Source organism: Odocoileus virginianus, unplaced genomic scaffold, assembly GCF_023699985.2.
Source record: "Odocoileus virginianus isolate 20LAN1187 ecotype Illinois unplaced genomic scaffold, Ovbor_1.2 Unplaced_Contig_1, whole genome shotgun sequence".
NCBI lineage: Eukaryota > Metazoa > Chordata > Mammalia > Artiodactyla > Cervidae > Odocoileus > Odocoileus virginianus.
In genome coordinates this window covers 5172469-5191318 of record NW_027224318.1, presented here as the reverse complement: position 1 = coordinate 5191318, position 18850 = coordinate 5172469, and the positions used below count along the sequence as shown (strand labels likewise).

Here is an 18850-nt window from a genome sequence, read left to right as displayed (position 1 = left end):
TTCATGCCCTTAAACACTCACTACAGAATTCTGTTTAGACAGAGTGACCCTTTGTGGGTGAATTTTAAGGTTGTAGACTGAATTGATATAAAGGTAGATATTTTCCAAAGAGCCTCTTGGGTGTTCTGTGTGGCTGTTCAGCCTGGCATCCTTTTGCTCTTCATTTAATAGGACGAATAAGAATGTATAATCTTGATACCAACTGAATAAAGTTCCTGGGTTAGGATAGATGGGAGTTCATCTTAGTTCCCACTGATTTTAACCTCATGCTCTCAAGTCCTACACATTACCACTAGTTTGCTTTTAGAAACATTGAGCCAGTCACTCTTGTATTCATTAAAAAAAATTTCTTTTTTCTTAGTCATTGCAGTTTCACGTTCATAAGTTAAAATATAATAGAAAATGACAGTTTAATAAATGGATCTAAATTTTCTGTTATTGGATTCTTTAAGTGCAAGTATACCTAAACTTCTGGAAATTCAGTTTTCTGTTTTATATCAAGCTTTTCATTCTTCAAAAAAAATTTCTTGATTACCTGTTATATACCACATGCTATGCCCTGTGTATCACAGATAAACAAGACCTCTTGTGGCCTCTGCCTTTTGGAACTCCTAATATAGAAGAATTGCTGGCACTGCACTTCATGGGACCTCAGTGTAGGAAGGTGGAGGGTGAGGAGAGCGGGGAAGATGAGTAGGATTTGATCTCTAAAGAACTTCCAGCTCCAGAACTTTCAAGGTACTTTCATAGAAAACAAATACTTTTCCAAGAATATATTCATTTTCTGTACTTCAGTTTTGTGCTGGAAGAAGCTTGTCTTAGGACTTTTTCTCAGGCAAACTGAGCCCTAAACGGACAGTGAAAACAGTTCTGAAGAAGGACCAGGCCAGCTAGTATCTCTTTCCAAGCCTAAGTTCCTTGAGGAACTTTATCATTGTGTTGTAGTACACATTTGTTGAAGGGAATGTAGACTCCAGGCTGAGATTTGCCACAGCTTGATGCAGGCCCTTCCACTGGCAACTATCAAATACTTAGACCAGTATGAGTGAGTGACATGCCTCAGTTTCCTCATCACAGAGTTAATCTACATCACAGAGAGGATTGAACATCAAATCTCATGAATTGAGAATTGAGAATTTTTACTAGGCATAAATTGCTATTATTATGGAAGCTATCTTGCTTTGGGTCTCAAATTAATAAAGTTGACATGTTGTGTATCTGATCTGTCACTCCTGTCCTTTACTGTCATGTCTGTTCTTTACTTGGATTAGGAAGGCAACCCACTCCAGTATTCTTGCCTGGAAAATTCCATTGACAGAGGAGCCTGGTGGGCTATATAGTCCATGAGTCTCAGAAGAGTCAGACACAACTGAGTTACTGAGCGCGCACACACACTGTTCTTTACTGCATGGTTTCTAACAAAGCATGTGATACCCATAAAACAATTGGATGGACTAAGCTGTAGAGCTTCCTCATGGAAGGGAGGACTGCTGACTTCTTAGTACAATGCTTATGTTCAGAATTTCTTCACTTTGGTGCCTCCTTATACTGTGACTTTTGTGTTAGAGACTGGAGAATCCTTCTGCTTTCAGGCTTGCCTTGCTTCGACTATTATTTTTTCTAGTAACACTTTTGTATTATGAGATCTTGTTATCAACCTTGACAGTCTTACGTGACAAAGTTCACCAAATTACGAGAGTTCCAGCTGTTGGAGACAGGCCTGTTCTTCTTGATGTCCTGGAGTACCTTCCTCTTAGCTGAAGCATGGGGTTTCACAGGTAGGTTACTTTCTCCTTTTAATTGTCACTTATAGGGAATGACTTAGCCAGTGATTTTTTTTTCTATGTGTGGACCGACTCCTCTAGTGTTTGAGCACTCTTGTTAGGGTTGGCATTTATGCTATCATTTTAGAATGTAAAAGGTTTTCACATGAAAAGATGCTCAATATCACTCATTATCAGAGAAATGCAAACCAGAACCTCAATGAGGTACCATTACACGCCAGTCAGGATGGCTGCTATCCAAAAGTCTACAAGCAATAAATGCTGGAGAGGGTGTGGAGAAAAGGGAACCCTCTTACACTGTCGGTGGGAATGCAAACTAGTACAGCCACTATGGAAAACAGTGTGGAGATTCCTTAAAAAGCTGGAAATAGAACTGCCATATGACCCAGCAATCCCACTCCTGGGCATACACACTGAGGAAACCAGAACTGAAAGAGACACGTGTACCCCAATGTTCATCGCAGCACTGTTTATAATAGCCAAGACATGGAAGCAACCTAGATGTCCATCAGCAGACGAATGGATAAGAAAGCTGTGGTACATATACACAATGGAATATTACTCAGCCATTAAAAAGAATGCATTTGAATCAGTTCTAATGAGGTAGATGAAACTGGAGCCTATTATACAGAGTGAAGTAAGCCAGAAAGAAAAACACCAGTACAGTATACTAATGCATATATATGGAATTTAGAAAGATGGTAATGATAACCCTATATGCAAGACAGAAAAAGAGACACAGATGTATAGAACAGACTTTTGGACTCTATGGGAGAAGGCGAGGGTGGGATGATCTGAGAGAACAGCATCAAAACATGTATATTATCAAGTGTGAAACAGATCGCCAGTCCAGGTTGGATGCATGAGACAAGTGCTTGGGGCTGGTGCACTGGGATGACCCAGAGGGATGGGATGGGGAGGGAGGTGGAAGGGGGGTTCAGGATGGGGAACATGTGTAAATCCATGGCTGATTCATGTCAATGTATGGCAAAAACCACTACAATATTGTAAAGTAATTAGCCTCCAACTAACAAAAATAATTGGGGAAATAAAAAGAATGTAAAAGGTTTTCAATGGAAGCGGTTCCTCTCAACAAAGTAAGTCACAACTGAAAAATTTAACACTAAACATCTAATTCACTTCTATGAATAAGATCCTTAGTATAAAAGTTGGGAACATGCCTTTGATGTGAACTTGAAACTCATTGTCTTTATAGGTGTGGTTGCAGTGTTGTTTTGTGGCATCACACAGGCCCATTATACGTACAATAACTTGTCCACAGAGTCTCAGCATAGAACTAAACAGGTAAGAGAAACTTTATAGTTTGTCAATAAACTTCTTTTTGCAGCAAAACAATTTTTTTTTACTGAAAAATAATCTTTGTTCTGTTCAAAGTGATGTCTGCTCATTTCAGTTCCTCTTCTGTTGGCTCCAGAAATAGATGAGACTGGCAGATTGAAGGGTGACAGCTTTTAGGGTAGAAATAGATAAGCAGAGTAGCCAGGGGCTATTAGTATTGTGATTACAGTGGTTTTTCTTTGTTTTCCTCTAATGGCTTTTTTTCTTCTAGTTTTATTGGCATACAGCACTGTCTTAAGTTTAAAGTGTACAGAGTAATGGTTTGATTTATATACCTCATGAAATAGTGACCACATCATCTCATATAGATACAAAATTAAAGAAATAGAAAAAATTTTTTCTTGTGATGAGAACTCTTAGGATTTACTCTTAACAACTTTCATATATAACATACCACAGTGTTAATTATATTTATCATATTGTGCATTACATCCCTAGTACTTATTTATCTTATAACTGAAAGTTTGTACCTTTTTACTTCCTCTATCCAATTCCCCTCTCCCTGCAACTTGCATTTGGTAACCACACATCTGATGTCTTTTTCTATGAGTTAGTTTATTTTTGAAGTATAATTGACCTATGACACTGTGTTGTTTGTGTATGCTCAGTCACTTCAATCATGTCTGACTCTGTGACCCTATGGACTGTAGCCCATCAGGCTCCTTTGCCCATGGGATTCTCCAGGCAAGAATACTGGAGTGGGTTGCCATGCCCTCCTCTAGGGGATCTTCCTAACCCAGGGATTGAACCCACATCTCCTGTGGCTCCTGCATTGCTGGTGGATTCTTTACTGCTGAGCCACTGGGGAGGCCTGTAACACTATGTTAGTTATATATATTTCAAAATAGTCACCATGATAAAAGATAATACCTTATTATTGACTGTATTCCCCACACTGTGCCTTTCATCCCATGACTCATTTATTTGGCAACTTAAAATTTGTACCTCTTAATCTCCATCACCTATTTCTTTCCTTCCCCCAACTCTGTTCCCTCTGGCCGCCATCTGTTTGTTCTCTATATCTATAACTCTGTTTTTTTTTTCTTTGTTTTTAGAATTCACATATAAGTGAGATCACATAGTATTTGTCTTTCTCTGACTTACTTCACTGTAGCATAGTGCCCACTAGGTCCATCCATGTTGTTGCAAATGGCAATATTTCATTCCTTTTTATGGCTGAGTAATATTCCAGTGTGTGTGTGTGTGTGTGTGTGTGTGTGTGTGTGTGTACACAGTTATGTAAACACGTGGAGGTGGGCAGGTAGCAGGGCAGGGAACAGAGCCCTGGACTATAATGTGTAAGCCCTCACTCTCTTAGTGAGGGCTGAGACCCATGTAAAAAGTGAAATCACATGGCAAGGTGGTATGAGAGTTGTCATGAAGCACTCTGTGCCAGGCTAAAATGATTTGAACTGGGTTTTACAGCCTGTAAAGAGGGAAGTGTCTGGGACCTGCCATATTTAGGGATTAATTGAGTGGGGGTGTAGAAGACGAGGGTGGCAGGGTTACCACTTAGGGTCCTTCCCCAGCATTATGGATGGGAAGTGATGAAAGTTAGACTAACGCAGTGGCCGAGACAGCCAAGAACATTCCAAAAGAAAAATTGGCAGGGTTGGGAGGATGAGGGTGAAGATGACTGAATATGGGAATTGAAGAAGGGAAGTTGATTGGGCGAGTAAAGGAAAACATTTATGGCTTTTTCTATGGGACCAGAAATGTCATCTCTACATTTGCTTTCCTCTGAATCACATGTTTTGGAGGATATACATGAACATTACATATTTGAAGTATCTGTTTCAATATCTTAGTAATGCTCATGTTTTCAAATTACGTAGATTTTTACTGGACTAACCTTTTGAAATTTCGTTTCAGTTGTTTGAGCTTCTCAATTTCTTGGCAGAGAATTTCATCTTCTCCTACATGGGACTGACACTGTTCACCTTCCAGAACCATGTTTTTAACCCAACATTTGTAGTAGGAGCATTTGTATCCTTTATTATATATTCTGTTTTGGAAACTTCTTTTTAAATTGAGATTTGCATGTGTTTTTTGGGGGGTGGGATGACTGAAGAATTGATAAGATTGATAAGAATTTATAAGGACACATATTTTTAATATAAATAATATATGTAATAATAATATATATAATATTTTCCTCTGAGTAAAGTAAATAAGGATTTCAACTCTTTTATCCAGTCTATTCTATTTACGTTTTTGTTTATTGCACAAATAATACTGACAGATTGAAATGACAAGAAAAAGTCTCCTACCTTTCTGCCAACTCCAAAAGATAAAACTGTTTGTCCTCTGTTACTGAACGGAAGAAAGAGAGATTGGATGATGAAGAGCACTTTGCAGTCTGTGCCACAGGGCAGTAGTTGAAAGATGATGAAAGATGGAAGGAGGCTTGCCCACTCTTTCCCTCTCCGCCACCCTTCTCTTTCTCTCTCTCATTGAGTTTTTAAAACCTAGTTGAAAAGGAGAAGCTGATTACATGAAAGAGCAAGCAATAGTGCCAACCTCACAAGAAGGTAGGAAGAGATGGAATCCAAAGCACATGGGGAGGGATGGGCCTCCAGTGGGAGGAAGCACAGCTCTGCCATTTTTCCAGGAGAGGGTAGAGTATGTAGAGATGAAGGTACATTTGCAAGATGGCATTTCTCTGATTACTTCTATTTTTATCTGTAAAGTAGGAGGTGAGATCATCTGCTGAAAGTGAGATAGGAGCAGGTGGCCTATCAGTTATCTATTATGTAACAAATTACCCTAAAATTTAGCAACTTAAAACAACAAAGGTGTTATTTTGCTGTTTCTGAGAGTCTGGAATCCAGAAGCAGCTTAACTGGCAGGTTAAGTTGGCAGGCTCCAGTATCCCTCATGAGATTATAATCATGTTCTGGGTTGGGACTGTACTCTCTCAAGACTTGACTGGGACGGAGGAGCCACCCCAAGCTCACTGACATGGCTATTAACTGGAGGCTTCAGTTCTTCTCCACGTGGACCTCTCCATGGGGCAACTCACAACATAATTCCCCAGGGGGACAGAGTGAGATGAGAGAGCACCAAGATGGAATGCAAAGGGCTTTTATGACCTAATCTTGGAGACAGTGTACCATCTCCCTTCTGTTTTCTATTGGTCACACACAAACCCTGGTAAAGTGTGAGCTGAGACTACACAGGGTGTGAATACTAGGGAACCCTCTAGGAGGCTGGCTCCCATAGATGATAGGAGTTTTGAGGAAATAGTTGTTGCAGAGTGGAAAACTGCATTGACCAGAGAAATGCAATAGAATCGCTGAGCGGTGTTAGGGACCCATCTGAGTTTGAGGAATAAATCTTAACAGTAGAATCAGTCTGCCCTTTTGTATGACTTTATCCAGGACTATTTAGCTATAAGCATGGAGAAAACAGATAGCTGAGTCCATCTGAGTTTGTAGTTTTGTCAAGTTGGTGCAGTGAAAACAGAGGGGAAAGGGATTGCTGAGTATTGGAAAGAGTTTTATTAAGATGCGGCTAGAAAAGGAAATGAAGAGGGGAGAGGACTGACTGATGGAAAATCAGAGGGGTATTTGGACTGGAGGTCCCAGTAAGATGGAAGAATTATCTGCAATAGATGGATGTGAAACATGGAAAGAGAAATTGTGGTCAGAGAGCAGGATGTTTGAATTAGTGATTTTCAAAAGAAGTAGTATTTTAAGAAACCACCTCAGAATGAAGATTCAGCCAAAAGAGATTGTCAGAAATATTTTCTTAATTAAAACTCTTAAGTAGGATCTGTGTTAGAAACTGAAGTATTACTGAAATGCCGTTCTATTGAGTCTTAGTCTTCTGAGAATGAACTTCAGGCAGAAAAAGATAAATCCTTATTCATAAGAGAAAAACCTTAACTGGAAGATTCCCATGAGAGCAGTAACTTCATATCCTGCTAGTCCCCGAGAAATTTTTAAGCAGTCAAGTGACTTGAATCCACAGTACTTACCCAGAACCAAGTCTAAATATTTTCTGTAGGTTTTCGAGTCTATTAGGAGTTGAAATTCCTCAAAACAGAATCCTACCATGGAAATTGACTCTTGCCAGGAGATACTTGTTCTCTTTCTGGTTGTATTTGTTAGGATATAGGTTTGGTTTCATGGGGTAATTATCAAAGTTAACTGAGGTTTTTAAAAGATAGAAATGTATTTCTCTCTCATGTAGAAGTCTGGACTGGTGCAACAGGCTCTGCTCCACAAAGTCACCAGGGACCCGCACAGCCTTGTAACCATCCTTAGGGAGTTGTCCTTGTTCTCAGGGACCCAGGTGGCTCCCCCCTGAGTCAGGAGCCATAATAGCAAAATCCTAGAAACAGTACAAAAGTCCAGTGATAGGAATGTATGGTCTAAATAATCTTAACAATAAAAAGAATTATCCTTAACCTATTAATAATTTTAGATTGCTATTTTCTTGGGAAGAGCTGCCAATATTTACCCCTTGTCCCTCTTACTTAATTTGGGTAGAAGAAGTAAGATTGGATCAAATTTTCAACACATGATGATGTTTGCTGGTAAGTTTTAACTCTCCCTTTCTTGCCTCCTCCAGGAAACAACTCACAGTGCATATACCAGTCTGATTTTAGATGGAAATAATATGCCGATAGTATATTCAGTTCAGTCGCTCAGTCGTGTCCAACTCTTTGCAACCCCATGAATCGCAGCATGCCAGGCCTCCCTGTCCATCACCAACTCCCGGAGTCTACCCAAACTCATGTCCATCGAGTCGGTGATGCCATCCAGCCATCTCATCCTCTGTCGTCCCCTTCTCCTTCTGCCCCCAATCCCTCCCAGCATCAGGGTCTTTTCCAGTGAGTCAACTCTTCGCATGAGGTGGCCACAGTATTGGAGTTTCAGCTTCAGCATCAGTCCTTCCAATGAACACCCAGGACTGATCTCCTTTAGGATGGACTGGTTGGATCTTCTTGCAGTCCAAGGGACTCTCAAGAGTCTTCTCCAACACCACAGTTCAAAAGCATCAATTCTTCAGCGCTCAGCTTTCTTCACCGTCCAACTCTCACATCCATACATGACTACTGGAAAAACCATAGCCTTGACTAGACGGACCTTTGTTGGCAAAGTAATGTCCTCTGCTTTTAAATATGCTATCCAGGTTGGTCATAACTTTCCTTCCAAGGAGTAAGCGTCTTTTAATTTCATGGCTGCAGTCACCATCTGCAGTGATTTTCCCTTAAACATTGAAATCGCAGCCTCCAGTAAAACATCCTTTTTAAAAGTGTCCCATTCCTTTCTATGGGAGTTTTCTCATGTTCTGGTTCCAAATTCCCAGTTCAGAACTATGTTAAGTGTAGTGGAGGAGGTAAAGATGAACACATTTTCAAACAAAAATCTATATGTGCATGTTTATGGCAGTTCTCTTCATAATTGCCAAAACCTGGAAACAGCCCAGTTGTCTGTCTTCCAGTGAGTGAGGGAGTATGCAAAATAATGGCACTTCCATGTCATAGAATATTCCTCAGTGGTAGAAAGAATAAACCAGTGATACATAGAACATATATGGCCCTCAGAGGCATTGTGCTGAGTGAAAGAAGCCAGGCTCAAATGGTTTCATTATGTATGTTCCATTTACACAATATCCTCAAAAAGACGAAAACCCAGCAATGCAGAGAAAATTAGTAGTTACCAAGAGTTTGGTAGTATTATGAGAGGTTATACCAAAAAGAAGGTAGCACAAAGGAATTTGGGAGAGGGGTGATGAAACCGCTGTGTCTCGGTTGTGGTTAGTGGTCACACACTTTGTCAAAACTTATGGAACTGTACACCCGAAAGAGTGAACTTTAATGTAAGTACATTTTAAAATAGAGTTTAAAAAATTATTAAATGATCAATGCTTGTGAATATCATCTACTAATTCTTTTTCTTTTTGGTTGTATATACCTACATATGTTGAAACATGTATTTGTTCATGCTATTCTAAGGCCTCAGAATGTACCTTATGTCTTTGAATTTATGAAGTTCATGTTGTCCTCCTCCTATTCCCTTGTAGGCCTTCGAGGCGCGATGGCGTTTGCCTTGGCCATTCGAGATACGGCCACTTATGCCCGGCAGATGATGTTCAGCACCACACTTCTGATTGTGTTTTTTACTGTGTGGGTATTTGGTGGTGGCACCACTGCCATGCTGTCATGTTTGCATATAAGGTATGTATTGACTGGGGACCTCATTGTAGTATTAAAATGTAATTTGGGTTATTTTTCTTTTAACCATGAGAGAATTTTAAGCTTAGATAAGTCCCTAATGTTTCATTTCTTCCTTATAATAAGTGTATAACATGTAGCACAGAAAAAATGGAAAATATGCAAAGGAAGGATAAAAACTATTGTTAACACTTGGAGGGATGTCTTTCCAGACCTCTTGGTCTGCTCTATGTATTTTTTTAACAAAAAGAGGCAACACTACAGGTACTCTTATAAACTGATTTTTAAATATAATATAGCATAGACATTTATGTTAGTAAATATCATTATTTTAATGGCTGCTTATATTGTAATTTATTAACCAAATCTCTACCATTGGACTTTAGTATTGTTTTTAGGTTTTTGTTATTATGGCTAACTGAGAATTTTGATCTTACTATTATGATTAACAGTGTGAATGTTTGGAAATGCATACACCATTGTGCACTTGGCTATTTCCTTAGGATGCATTCCTAGAAGTCGAATTGCTTGGTCAAGGGATATGCATATATTTAAGGCTTATTATTCATATCTCTAAACTGGATCAAAAATTTTCTTGTATCTGCAGCATATGAGACAGTCCAATTTATCCCAGCCCAAATCAACAACTAGATATTATCATTTTTTCTTATCTTCATGATCAGCACTGTTTCTGACCTGACAATCCAAGACCAAGGTTGTAAGATCTTAGTCTTGAATGCACACTAGTTAATGTATTCAATTGGAAAAAGCTCCCTTGTATCTCAGTTCTGCATTTGTTTCCATGGGTACAGCAGTCTATAGTTAAAGCCATTGTAGGTTTTACTTCTGTGTTTGCTGTAACTTCAAAGATCTTGAGAGCTCCTGAGCCTCTAGAATGTGTAAGGTTCATTAGAAAAAACAGTATTTCTTTCACGTCTTAGAGTCCATTGTCCATTTTATGCATTTCTTTTAATACTCTAAATAGCAACCAGCCCTAAGTCAGACTTTGAATGTTGTTATGATTGTCTTTCTCTCTCTTTACTGTTCAAATCCTTTTATTACAATTCCTGTGCTGTTATTGTGGATAATTGAAAATACATCAAAATAATGTTCTTGTAACTCTGATTATTACTTCAGGGAGGACCTGGCATTTGTTGAACACCTTCTATGTGCAGGGCATTATGCTAAGTGCATTTTATATATTTATCTAATCACAATCACTCAATTTTACAAGTGGGGAAATAGAGGCTTTAAAAGTTTCTAGTTGTTCAAGCTCATAAATACCATTAATAGTGGACAGAGGAGCCTCCAGTCTCACTTGATTTGTCCTAGACCTCTGCATCAAGAAATGAGGATGGTCCATTTTGGAAGGGTTAAGCTCCTTTTTTTTCCTCAAGAATTTTAAAACGAAGGTTCTTTCTTATTCTACTAAGGAAAACAAAGCCAAAACTAAGTGTAAGATAATTTAGGAAAAATAACACTCTTAAGTGGAGTCTCAGTGTTTAAGTAGAATCAGTTCTCTTCCCTAACTGCCTTTCACACATACTAAACCAAATACCCATGTTTACCCCACCCCCCAGAAAAAAGTCCCCCAAAAACCTACCTACTCACATAAAGTTGAATCCACCTCACCAGCTTTTCAAGCTCTTTGGCCCCATCTTGCCTCTCCTGTAGCATAGTTTGGCATTCAGTTGTATACATTATCTTACAGTCTTAGGTTAACTATTATTAATGTTGTTGTTTGGGGGTTTTTTTTTGGCCTCTTTGCAGAGACTGGAATTTAAATTTCTCTTACCTCCCCCCAAATTTGTTGAGTATAATTGTGAGACTACTAAAAAGTCCTTCAGTTTTAACATATATGCAGGATTAGGCTTGACTGAGTTCTTGCCCCTTTGTTTAGTAATTCTGTGATCTTGAGCAAGTTCTTTAACCTTTCTAAGCCTCAGTTTCCCCGTCAGTAACATGTGTGACAGTACTTTCCTCCAGGGTTGTTGTAAGGATTCCTGAGCTCATGTCTGTAAAATTCTTAGTACAATACTTCAAATGTGCCTTTTATTCATTTATTCGATGAATACTAATTTAGCACCAACCATGTTCCCAGTGCTGTTTTAAGGGAAAATTTTGTGGCTGTCAACTGGCTGCGATTCCCCACAGGGGCATTTGGCAGTGCCTGAAGACATTTCTGATTGTCACAGTCAAAGAGAGGGGGCTGCTACTGGCATCTTGTTGGTAGAAGCCAAGGATACTACTGAACATCCACAAGTACACAGAGCGGTCCCCACAACAGAGAATAATCTGAGCCAAAATGTTGGTACTGCAAAGGTTAAGAGACCCTGATCTGGAGAGGTACAGTGGTAGTAACAAGATAGAAAAGGTCTCTAGTACCATAAAGTCTGTACTGTAGTGGGAGAAGACAGATAGTAAACTAGTAAGTAAGTAAATGAAGATGACTATTTTAGGTGATGTTAAATGCTCTGATGGCAAACAAGGTGCTATGATAGTAGGTGGGTATAGAGTGTATTTTATAGGTGGAGCTCAAGAAAGGTGTCTCTGAGGTTACATTTGAGCTTAGGATACCTGAGTGACAAGATAATGCCAGTTAAGCAGTGAGCAGGAAGAATAGTGGTCCAGGCAGAGGGGAGAGCAAGTACAAAGATCCTGAGGCAGGAACAAACAGCCTGTTGAATGAAAAGGAAAAAAGCTCACCTAGCTGGAATATAGTAATCAAAAGGGAGGTAGGAAACAAGGTGGGCAAGATCCTTTAGGGGCAGGGCTTGACAAATGTGTCCTGTCAGGGGCCAGAGAATAATATTTTAGGCTTTGAAGGCCATATGGTCTCTGTCTCAACTACTCAACTCCAGGATGAAAGCCCCATAGACAATACATGAATCAGTCGCCATGGCCATGCTCCCACAAGACTTTATTCACAAAAGCAGGAGGTGCACCAACCTGGCGTGGTCGGTGGACCCCTGCTATTGGTTCTAGTAAGACACAGTAAGGAGTTTGGATTTTAAAATCCACTTGGAACTTCCCTGATGGTCCAGTGATAAAGAATCCACCTGCTAAAAAAAAATAAGAATCCACCTACTAATGCAGGAGACATGGGTTTGATCCCTGGTCCGGGAAGATTCCACATGCATGGAGCAGCTAAGCCTGTGCACCACAACTACTGAGCCTGGGTGCCCTAGAGCCTGTGCTCTGCAACACGAGAAGAGGAGCCCATATACCACGACTTGAGAATAGCCCCTACTCGCCACAACTAGAGAAAACCCTCATGTAGCAACAAAGACCCAGTGTAGCCATTAAAAAGAAAATGTAGTTTAAATAAAAGAAGAATATCTTTAAAATAAATTTTTCTGTTTAAAAATAAATAAAATCCAGTTGGCGGTCTTGTAGGATTTCAAAGCAAGAACGTGATGTGATCTGTCCTGTTGTGTGGACAGTGGCTCCTCAGTGAGTGAGAGCCAGCCAGCTCTTTCTCTGTCCTTTTGCATAGTTTGTGACAGTCACCTTTGGCTCCTTGTTGTGTACCACACATAGTTTGCACTTCTCCATCTCTGAGCCTTTGCTCATACTGTTGCCTCTGTCCTAGAATGCTCTTCCACTCCCAGGAAACGACATAGCTCAAACACCTCCTCCTTTCACCCTCTTCTTTTCTCTGAGAACCACTCTTCCATCTGCTTACTGTAGAGTACCTCTGTTATAGCACTGTTTTCAGTCAGCCTTGTAATGATGATGTTATTATAAGAGCTACCTTTTTCAGTTCAGTTCAGTTGCTGAGTCATGTCCGACTCTTTGCGACCCCATGAACCACAGCACACCAGGCCTCCCTGTCCATCACCAACTCCCGGAGTTTACCCAAACCCATGTCCATCGAGTCGGTGATGCCATCCAGCCATCTCATCCTCTGTCGTCCCCTTCTCCTCCTGCCCCCAATCCCTCCCAGCATCAGGGTCTTTTCCAATGAGTCAACTCTTTGCATCAGGTGGCCAAAGTATTGGAGCTTCAGCTTCAGCATCAGTCCTTCCAATGAACACCCAGGACTGACCTCCTTTAGGATGGACTGGTTGGATCTCCTTGCAGTCCAAGGGACTCTCAAGAGTCTTCTCCAACACTGCAGTTCAAAAGCATCAATTCTTCAGTGCTCAGCTTTCTTCACAGTCCAACTCTCACATCCATACATGACCACTGGAAAAACCACAGCCTTGACTAGATGGACCTTTGTTGGCAAAGTAATGTCTCTCCTTTTTAATACACTATCTAGGTTGGTCATAACTTTCCTTCCAAGGAGTAAGTGTCTTTTAATTTCATGGCTGCAATCACCATCTGCAGTGATTTTGGAGCCCCCCAAAATAAAGTCAGCCCACTGTTTCCACTGTTTCCCCATCTATTTGCCATGAAGTGATGGGACCAGATGCCATGATCTTTGTTTCTCTGAATGTTGAGCTTTAAGCCAACTTTTTCACTCTCCTCTTTCACTTTCATCAAGAGGCTTTTTAGTTTCTCTTCACTTTCTGCCATAAGGGTGGTGTCATCTGCATATCTGAGGTTATTGATATTTCTCCTGGCAATCTTGATTCCAGCTTGTGCTTCCTCTAGCCCAGCATTTCTCATGATGTGCTCTGCATATAAGTTAAATAAACAGGGTGACAATATACAGCCTTGACGTACTCCTTTCTTTATTTGGAACCAGTCTGTTGTTCCATGTCCAATTCTAACTGTTGCTTCCTGACCTGCATATAGGTTTCTCAAGAGGCAGATCAGGTGGTCTGGTATTCCCATCTCTTTCAGAATTTTCCACAGTTTATTGTGATCCACATAGTCAAAGGCTTTGGCGTAGTCAATAAAGCAGAAATAGATGTTTTTCTGGAACTCTCTTGCTTTTTGATGATCCAGGAGATGTTGGCAATTTGATCTCTGGTTCCTCTGCCTCTTTCTAAAGCCAGCTTGAACATCTGGAAGTTCACTGTTCACGTATTGCTGAAGCCTGGCTTAGAGAGTTTTGAGCATTACTTTACTAGCGTGTGAGATGAGTGCAGTTGTGCAGTAGTTTGAGCATTCTTTGGGATTGCCTTTCTTTTCTAATTGGAATGAAAACTGACCTTTTCCAGTCCTGTGTCCACTGCTGAGTGTTCCAAATTTCCTAGCATATTGAATGCAGCAATTTCATAGCATCATCTTTCAGGATTTGAAATAACTCAACTGGAATTCCATCACCTCTGCTAGCTTTGTTCGTAGTGATGCTTCCTAAGGCCCACTTGACTTCACATTCCAGGATGTCTGGCTCTAGGTGAGTGATCACACCATTGTGATTATCTGGATCATGAAGATCTTTTTTGTACAGTTCTTCTGTGTATTCTTGCCACCTCTTCTTAATATCTTCTGCTTCTTCTTAGGTCCATACCATTTCTGTCCTTTGTCGAACCCATTTTTGCATGAAAGGCTTTCTTTTTTTTTTTTTTTTTGGACTTATAAGCATTTTATTTTTTTCTTCTATAGTGAACACCTATTTCCTGTATTAAGAAAAATATGAATTTTGTTTTGTTTTATCCACTCCTCACAGCCTGTGGGATATCAGTTCCCCAGCCAGGGATTGAACCCAGGCCATGGCAGTTGAAAGCATAGGATTTTTTTTTTTTTTTTATAGGCTAATTACTTTACATCATTACAGTAGTTTTTGTCATACATTGAAATGAATCAGCCATGGATTTACATGTATTCCCCATCCCAGTCCCCACTCCCACCTCCCTCTCCACCCGATCCCTCTGGGTCTTCCCAGTGCACCAGGCCCGAGCACCTGTCTCATATACCCAATCTGGGCTGGTGATCTGTTTCACCCTAGATAATATACATGTTTCGATGCTGTTCTCTTGAAACATCCCACCCTTGCCTTCTCCCAGAGTCCACAAGTCTGTTCTGTATATCTGAGTCTCTTTTTCTGTTTTGCATATAGGGTTATCATTACCATCTTTCTAAAATCCATATGAGAAAGGCTTTCTTATCTCTCCTGGCTATTCTTTGAAACTCTGCATTCAAATGGGAATATCTTTCCTTTTCTCCTTTGCTTTTCTCTTCTCTTCTTTTCACAGCTATTTGTAAGACCTCCTCAGACAGCCATTTTGCTTTTTTGCATTTCTTTTCCATGGGGATGGTCTTGATCCCTGTCTCCTGTACAATGTCATGAACCTCTGTCCATAGTTCATCAGGCACTTTTTCTATCAGATCTAGTCCCTTAAATCTATTTCTCACTTACACTGTTAAATCATAAGGGATTTGATTTAGGTCATATCTGAATGGTCTATTGGTTTTCCCTAGTCTCTTCAATTTAAGTCTGAATTTGGCAATAAGGAGTTCATGATCTGAGCCACAGTCAGCTTCTGCTCTTGATTTTGCTGACTGTATAGAGCTTCTCCATCTTTGGCTGCAAGGAATATAATCAGTCTGATTTCGGTGTTGACCATCTGGTGATGTCCATGTGTAGAGTCTTCTCTTGTGCTGTTGGAAGAGGGTGTTTGCTGTGACCAGTGCATTCTCTTGGCAAAACTCTATTAACCTTTGCCCTGCTTCATTCCGTACTCCAAGGCCAAATTTGCCTGTTACTCCAGGTGTTTCTTGACTTCCTACTTTTGCATTCTAGTCCCCTATAATGAAAAGGACATCTTTTTTGGGTGTTAGTTCTAAAAGGTCTTGTAGGTCTTCATAGAACTGTTCAGCTTCTTCAGCATTACTGGTTGGGGCATAGGCTTGGATTACCGTGATATTGAATGGTTTGCCTTGGAAACGAACAGAGATCATTCTGTTGTTTTTGAGATTGCATCCAAGTACTGCATTTCGGACTCTTTTGTTGACCATGATGGCTACTCCATTTCTTCCTGCCCACAGTAGTAGATATAATGGTCATCTGAGTTAAATTCACCCATTCCAGTCCATTTTAGTTCACTGATTCCTAGAATGTTGACATTCACTCTTGCCATCTCCTATTTGACCACTTCCAATTTGCCTTGATTCATGGACCTGACATTCCAGGTTCCTATGCAATATTGCTCTTTACAGCATTGGACCTTGCTTCTGTCACCAGTCACATCCACATCTGGGTGTTGTTTTTGCTTTGGCTCCATCCCTTCATTCTTTCTGGAGTTATTTCTCCACTGATCTCCAGTAGCATATTGGGCACCTACCGACCTGGGGAGTTCCTCTTTCAGTATCCTATCATTTTGCCTTTTCATACTGTTCATGGGGTTCTCAAGGCAAGAATACTGAAGTGGTTTGCCATTCCCTTCTCCAGTGGACCACATTCTGTCAGACCTCTCCACCATGACCCGTCCATCTTGGGTGGCCCTACAGAGCATGGCTTAATTTCACTGAGTTAGACAAGACTGTGGTCCTGTGACCAGACTGGCTCGTTTCCTGTGATTGTGGTTTCAGTGTGTCTGCCCTCTGATGCCCTCTCGCAACACCTACTGTCTTACTTGGGTTTCTCTTACCTTGGACGTGGGGTATCTCTTCACGGCTGCTTCAGCAAAGCGCAGCCACTCCTTACCTTGGATGCGGTTGCCCCTCCTGACCTTGAACGTAGAGTAGCTCCTCTCGGCCCTCCTGCCCCTGTGCAGCCGCCGCTCCTTGGATGTGGGGTAGCTCCTCGGCCACCACCCCTGACGTCGGACGCGGGGTAGCTGCTCTTGGCCGCTGCCTGAAGCTACCATTTAGGAAGTGTTAATGATGAAGGACAGGGAAGTCTAGCGTACTGCAGTCCTCGGGGTCAGAGAGAGTTGGACACAACTGAGCAACTGAACAACAATGATGTATCACTGTTTTAAAATCTTTAGACACATTTTCTTGTTTAATCCTTGCAGCAACTCTGCATGGGGGCCATCAACCCCATTTCTCAGGTGATAGAACTGTGGTTCATAGGGCCGCATGACTTGACTAAGTTCAAACAGCTAGAAAGGAGCTGAGGTCAGATTGGAACCCAGCTCTCCTGGACTGCAGAGCACTTGGGGATTGTGCTGTAGTTATGTCTGTCTCTCCCACCAGTCTTTGAACTCCTGGAGGGCAGGGCTGTGTGTAGATCATGTCTATGCCCTGTGCTTAGCACAGTGCCTGGCAGGTAATAACTGCTCTGATAAATGTTTATTATGTTAACTTGGCCTCCAGTACTCTTCCATCTTAGAATTAAACATGAGTTGTCAAGACCACTAGATGTCACTTGAGATACACAAATGTGGTTAGCATTTAATATGGCGAAGGAGGTATTAAAAAGCTTCTGGCCATCTTAACAAAGAAGAAATGAGCATTTCTTGGAATTCTGAATCTGGTTATGACCATCTGTTTTTCAAGTGTTTGGCCCTGATTCCCTTGCCTTCCAGATAAGGTCGTGCATCATTTTCCTTCCTTTGGTGTTACTAGGCTGCTCCTGCTGCAGCTTCTCACACTGCTATTTTTTCTGTGTTGTCAGTAGTAGTGGCCTTAATCGATAAACATTTGAACACCTATTGTGTGTCAGGTACTATACTAGACTCTGGGGATACAGAGATGAATTGGGACATGACCTTTACCCTCAAGGAACTCACAGTCTTATCTGGGGAGACTGACAGGTAAATAACTATACTCTACTGTACTATTATAATAAAGGAATTAGAAAGTACTGTAAAAGCCCAGAGGAAAAAATGATCCTGACTGAAGGCATCACAGAATGGTTCCTTTGGAACTCAAAAAAGGAGAACAAAATAAGGGACAATACAGTTCAGATAGAGGGACCAGCACAAGCAGAGGCATGGAAGCTCAGGAGAGGACAGGGTCTAGGGTGAGGAGCAGTCCGGTCTCGCTACCAGCGGGTGTTTGTGCAAGGGGGAGGGGAAAACTGGGCCAGAGTGGCAGGGGTGGCTAATCTGAAGAGAGTCTTGAATGCCACACAAAGGACTCTAGACCTGACCCTCTGGGTTACAAGCTGCTCTCAGAGACTTTTGTAAAGGTAGTAAGCCAGTGAGCTCTCTGCTGGAGATGGCTAACTCTCAGGGAGAGCCTGGCAGTAGGGGACCCTTACAGCCAGTTGCTCCAGACGCTGTGAGTCAGAATGAGGTCTCAGATTGAGCAGTTGAAATGTAAAGGAGAGAGGATCTGAGAGACAGTTTAGAGGGAGAATGAACAGAGGTGGCCCTGGAGAAGGCAATAGCACCCCACTCCAGTACTCTTGCCTGGAAACTCCCATGGACGGAGGAGCCTGGTAGGCTGCAGTCCATGGGGTCACGAAGAGTCAGACACGACTGAGCAACTTCACTTTCACTTTTCACTTTCATGCATTGGAGAAGGAAATGGCAACCCACTCCAGTGTTCTTGCCTGGAGAATCCCAGGGACGGAGGAGCCTGGTGGGCTGCCGTCTATGGGGTCACACAGAGTTGGACACGACTGAAGCGACTTAGCAGCAGCAGCAGCAGCAGAGGTAGTGAGTGCTCAGATTGAGGAGATAGAGGGGTCAAAGAGAGCTTCTCATAATGAAGCTGTTCCCTGAGATATGGAAAGCAG

The 18850-nt window shown here is 41.3% G+C and overlaps 1 protein-coding gene across 1 annotated transcript in view; it reads left to right on the top strand.

The window, feature by feature from the left end:
- SLC9A6 (solute carrier family 9 member A6) overlaps positions 1-18850 on the top strand; it is a 54530-nt gene that overhangs the window by 20075 nt on the left and 15605 nt on the right. Inside the window, 7 exon segments of the mRNA XM_070463250.1 lie at positions 1673-1778; positions 3001-3089; positions 5016-5129; positions 7572-7683; positions 9177-9330; positions 17831-17906; positions 17908-17921. Of these exon segments, the coding sequence (XP_070319351.1) occupies positions 1673-1778; positions 3001-3089; positions 5016-5129; positions 7572-7683; positions 9177-9330; positions 17831-17906; positions 17908-17921 (665 nt within the window).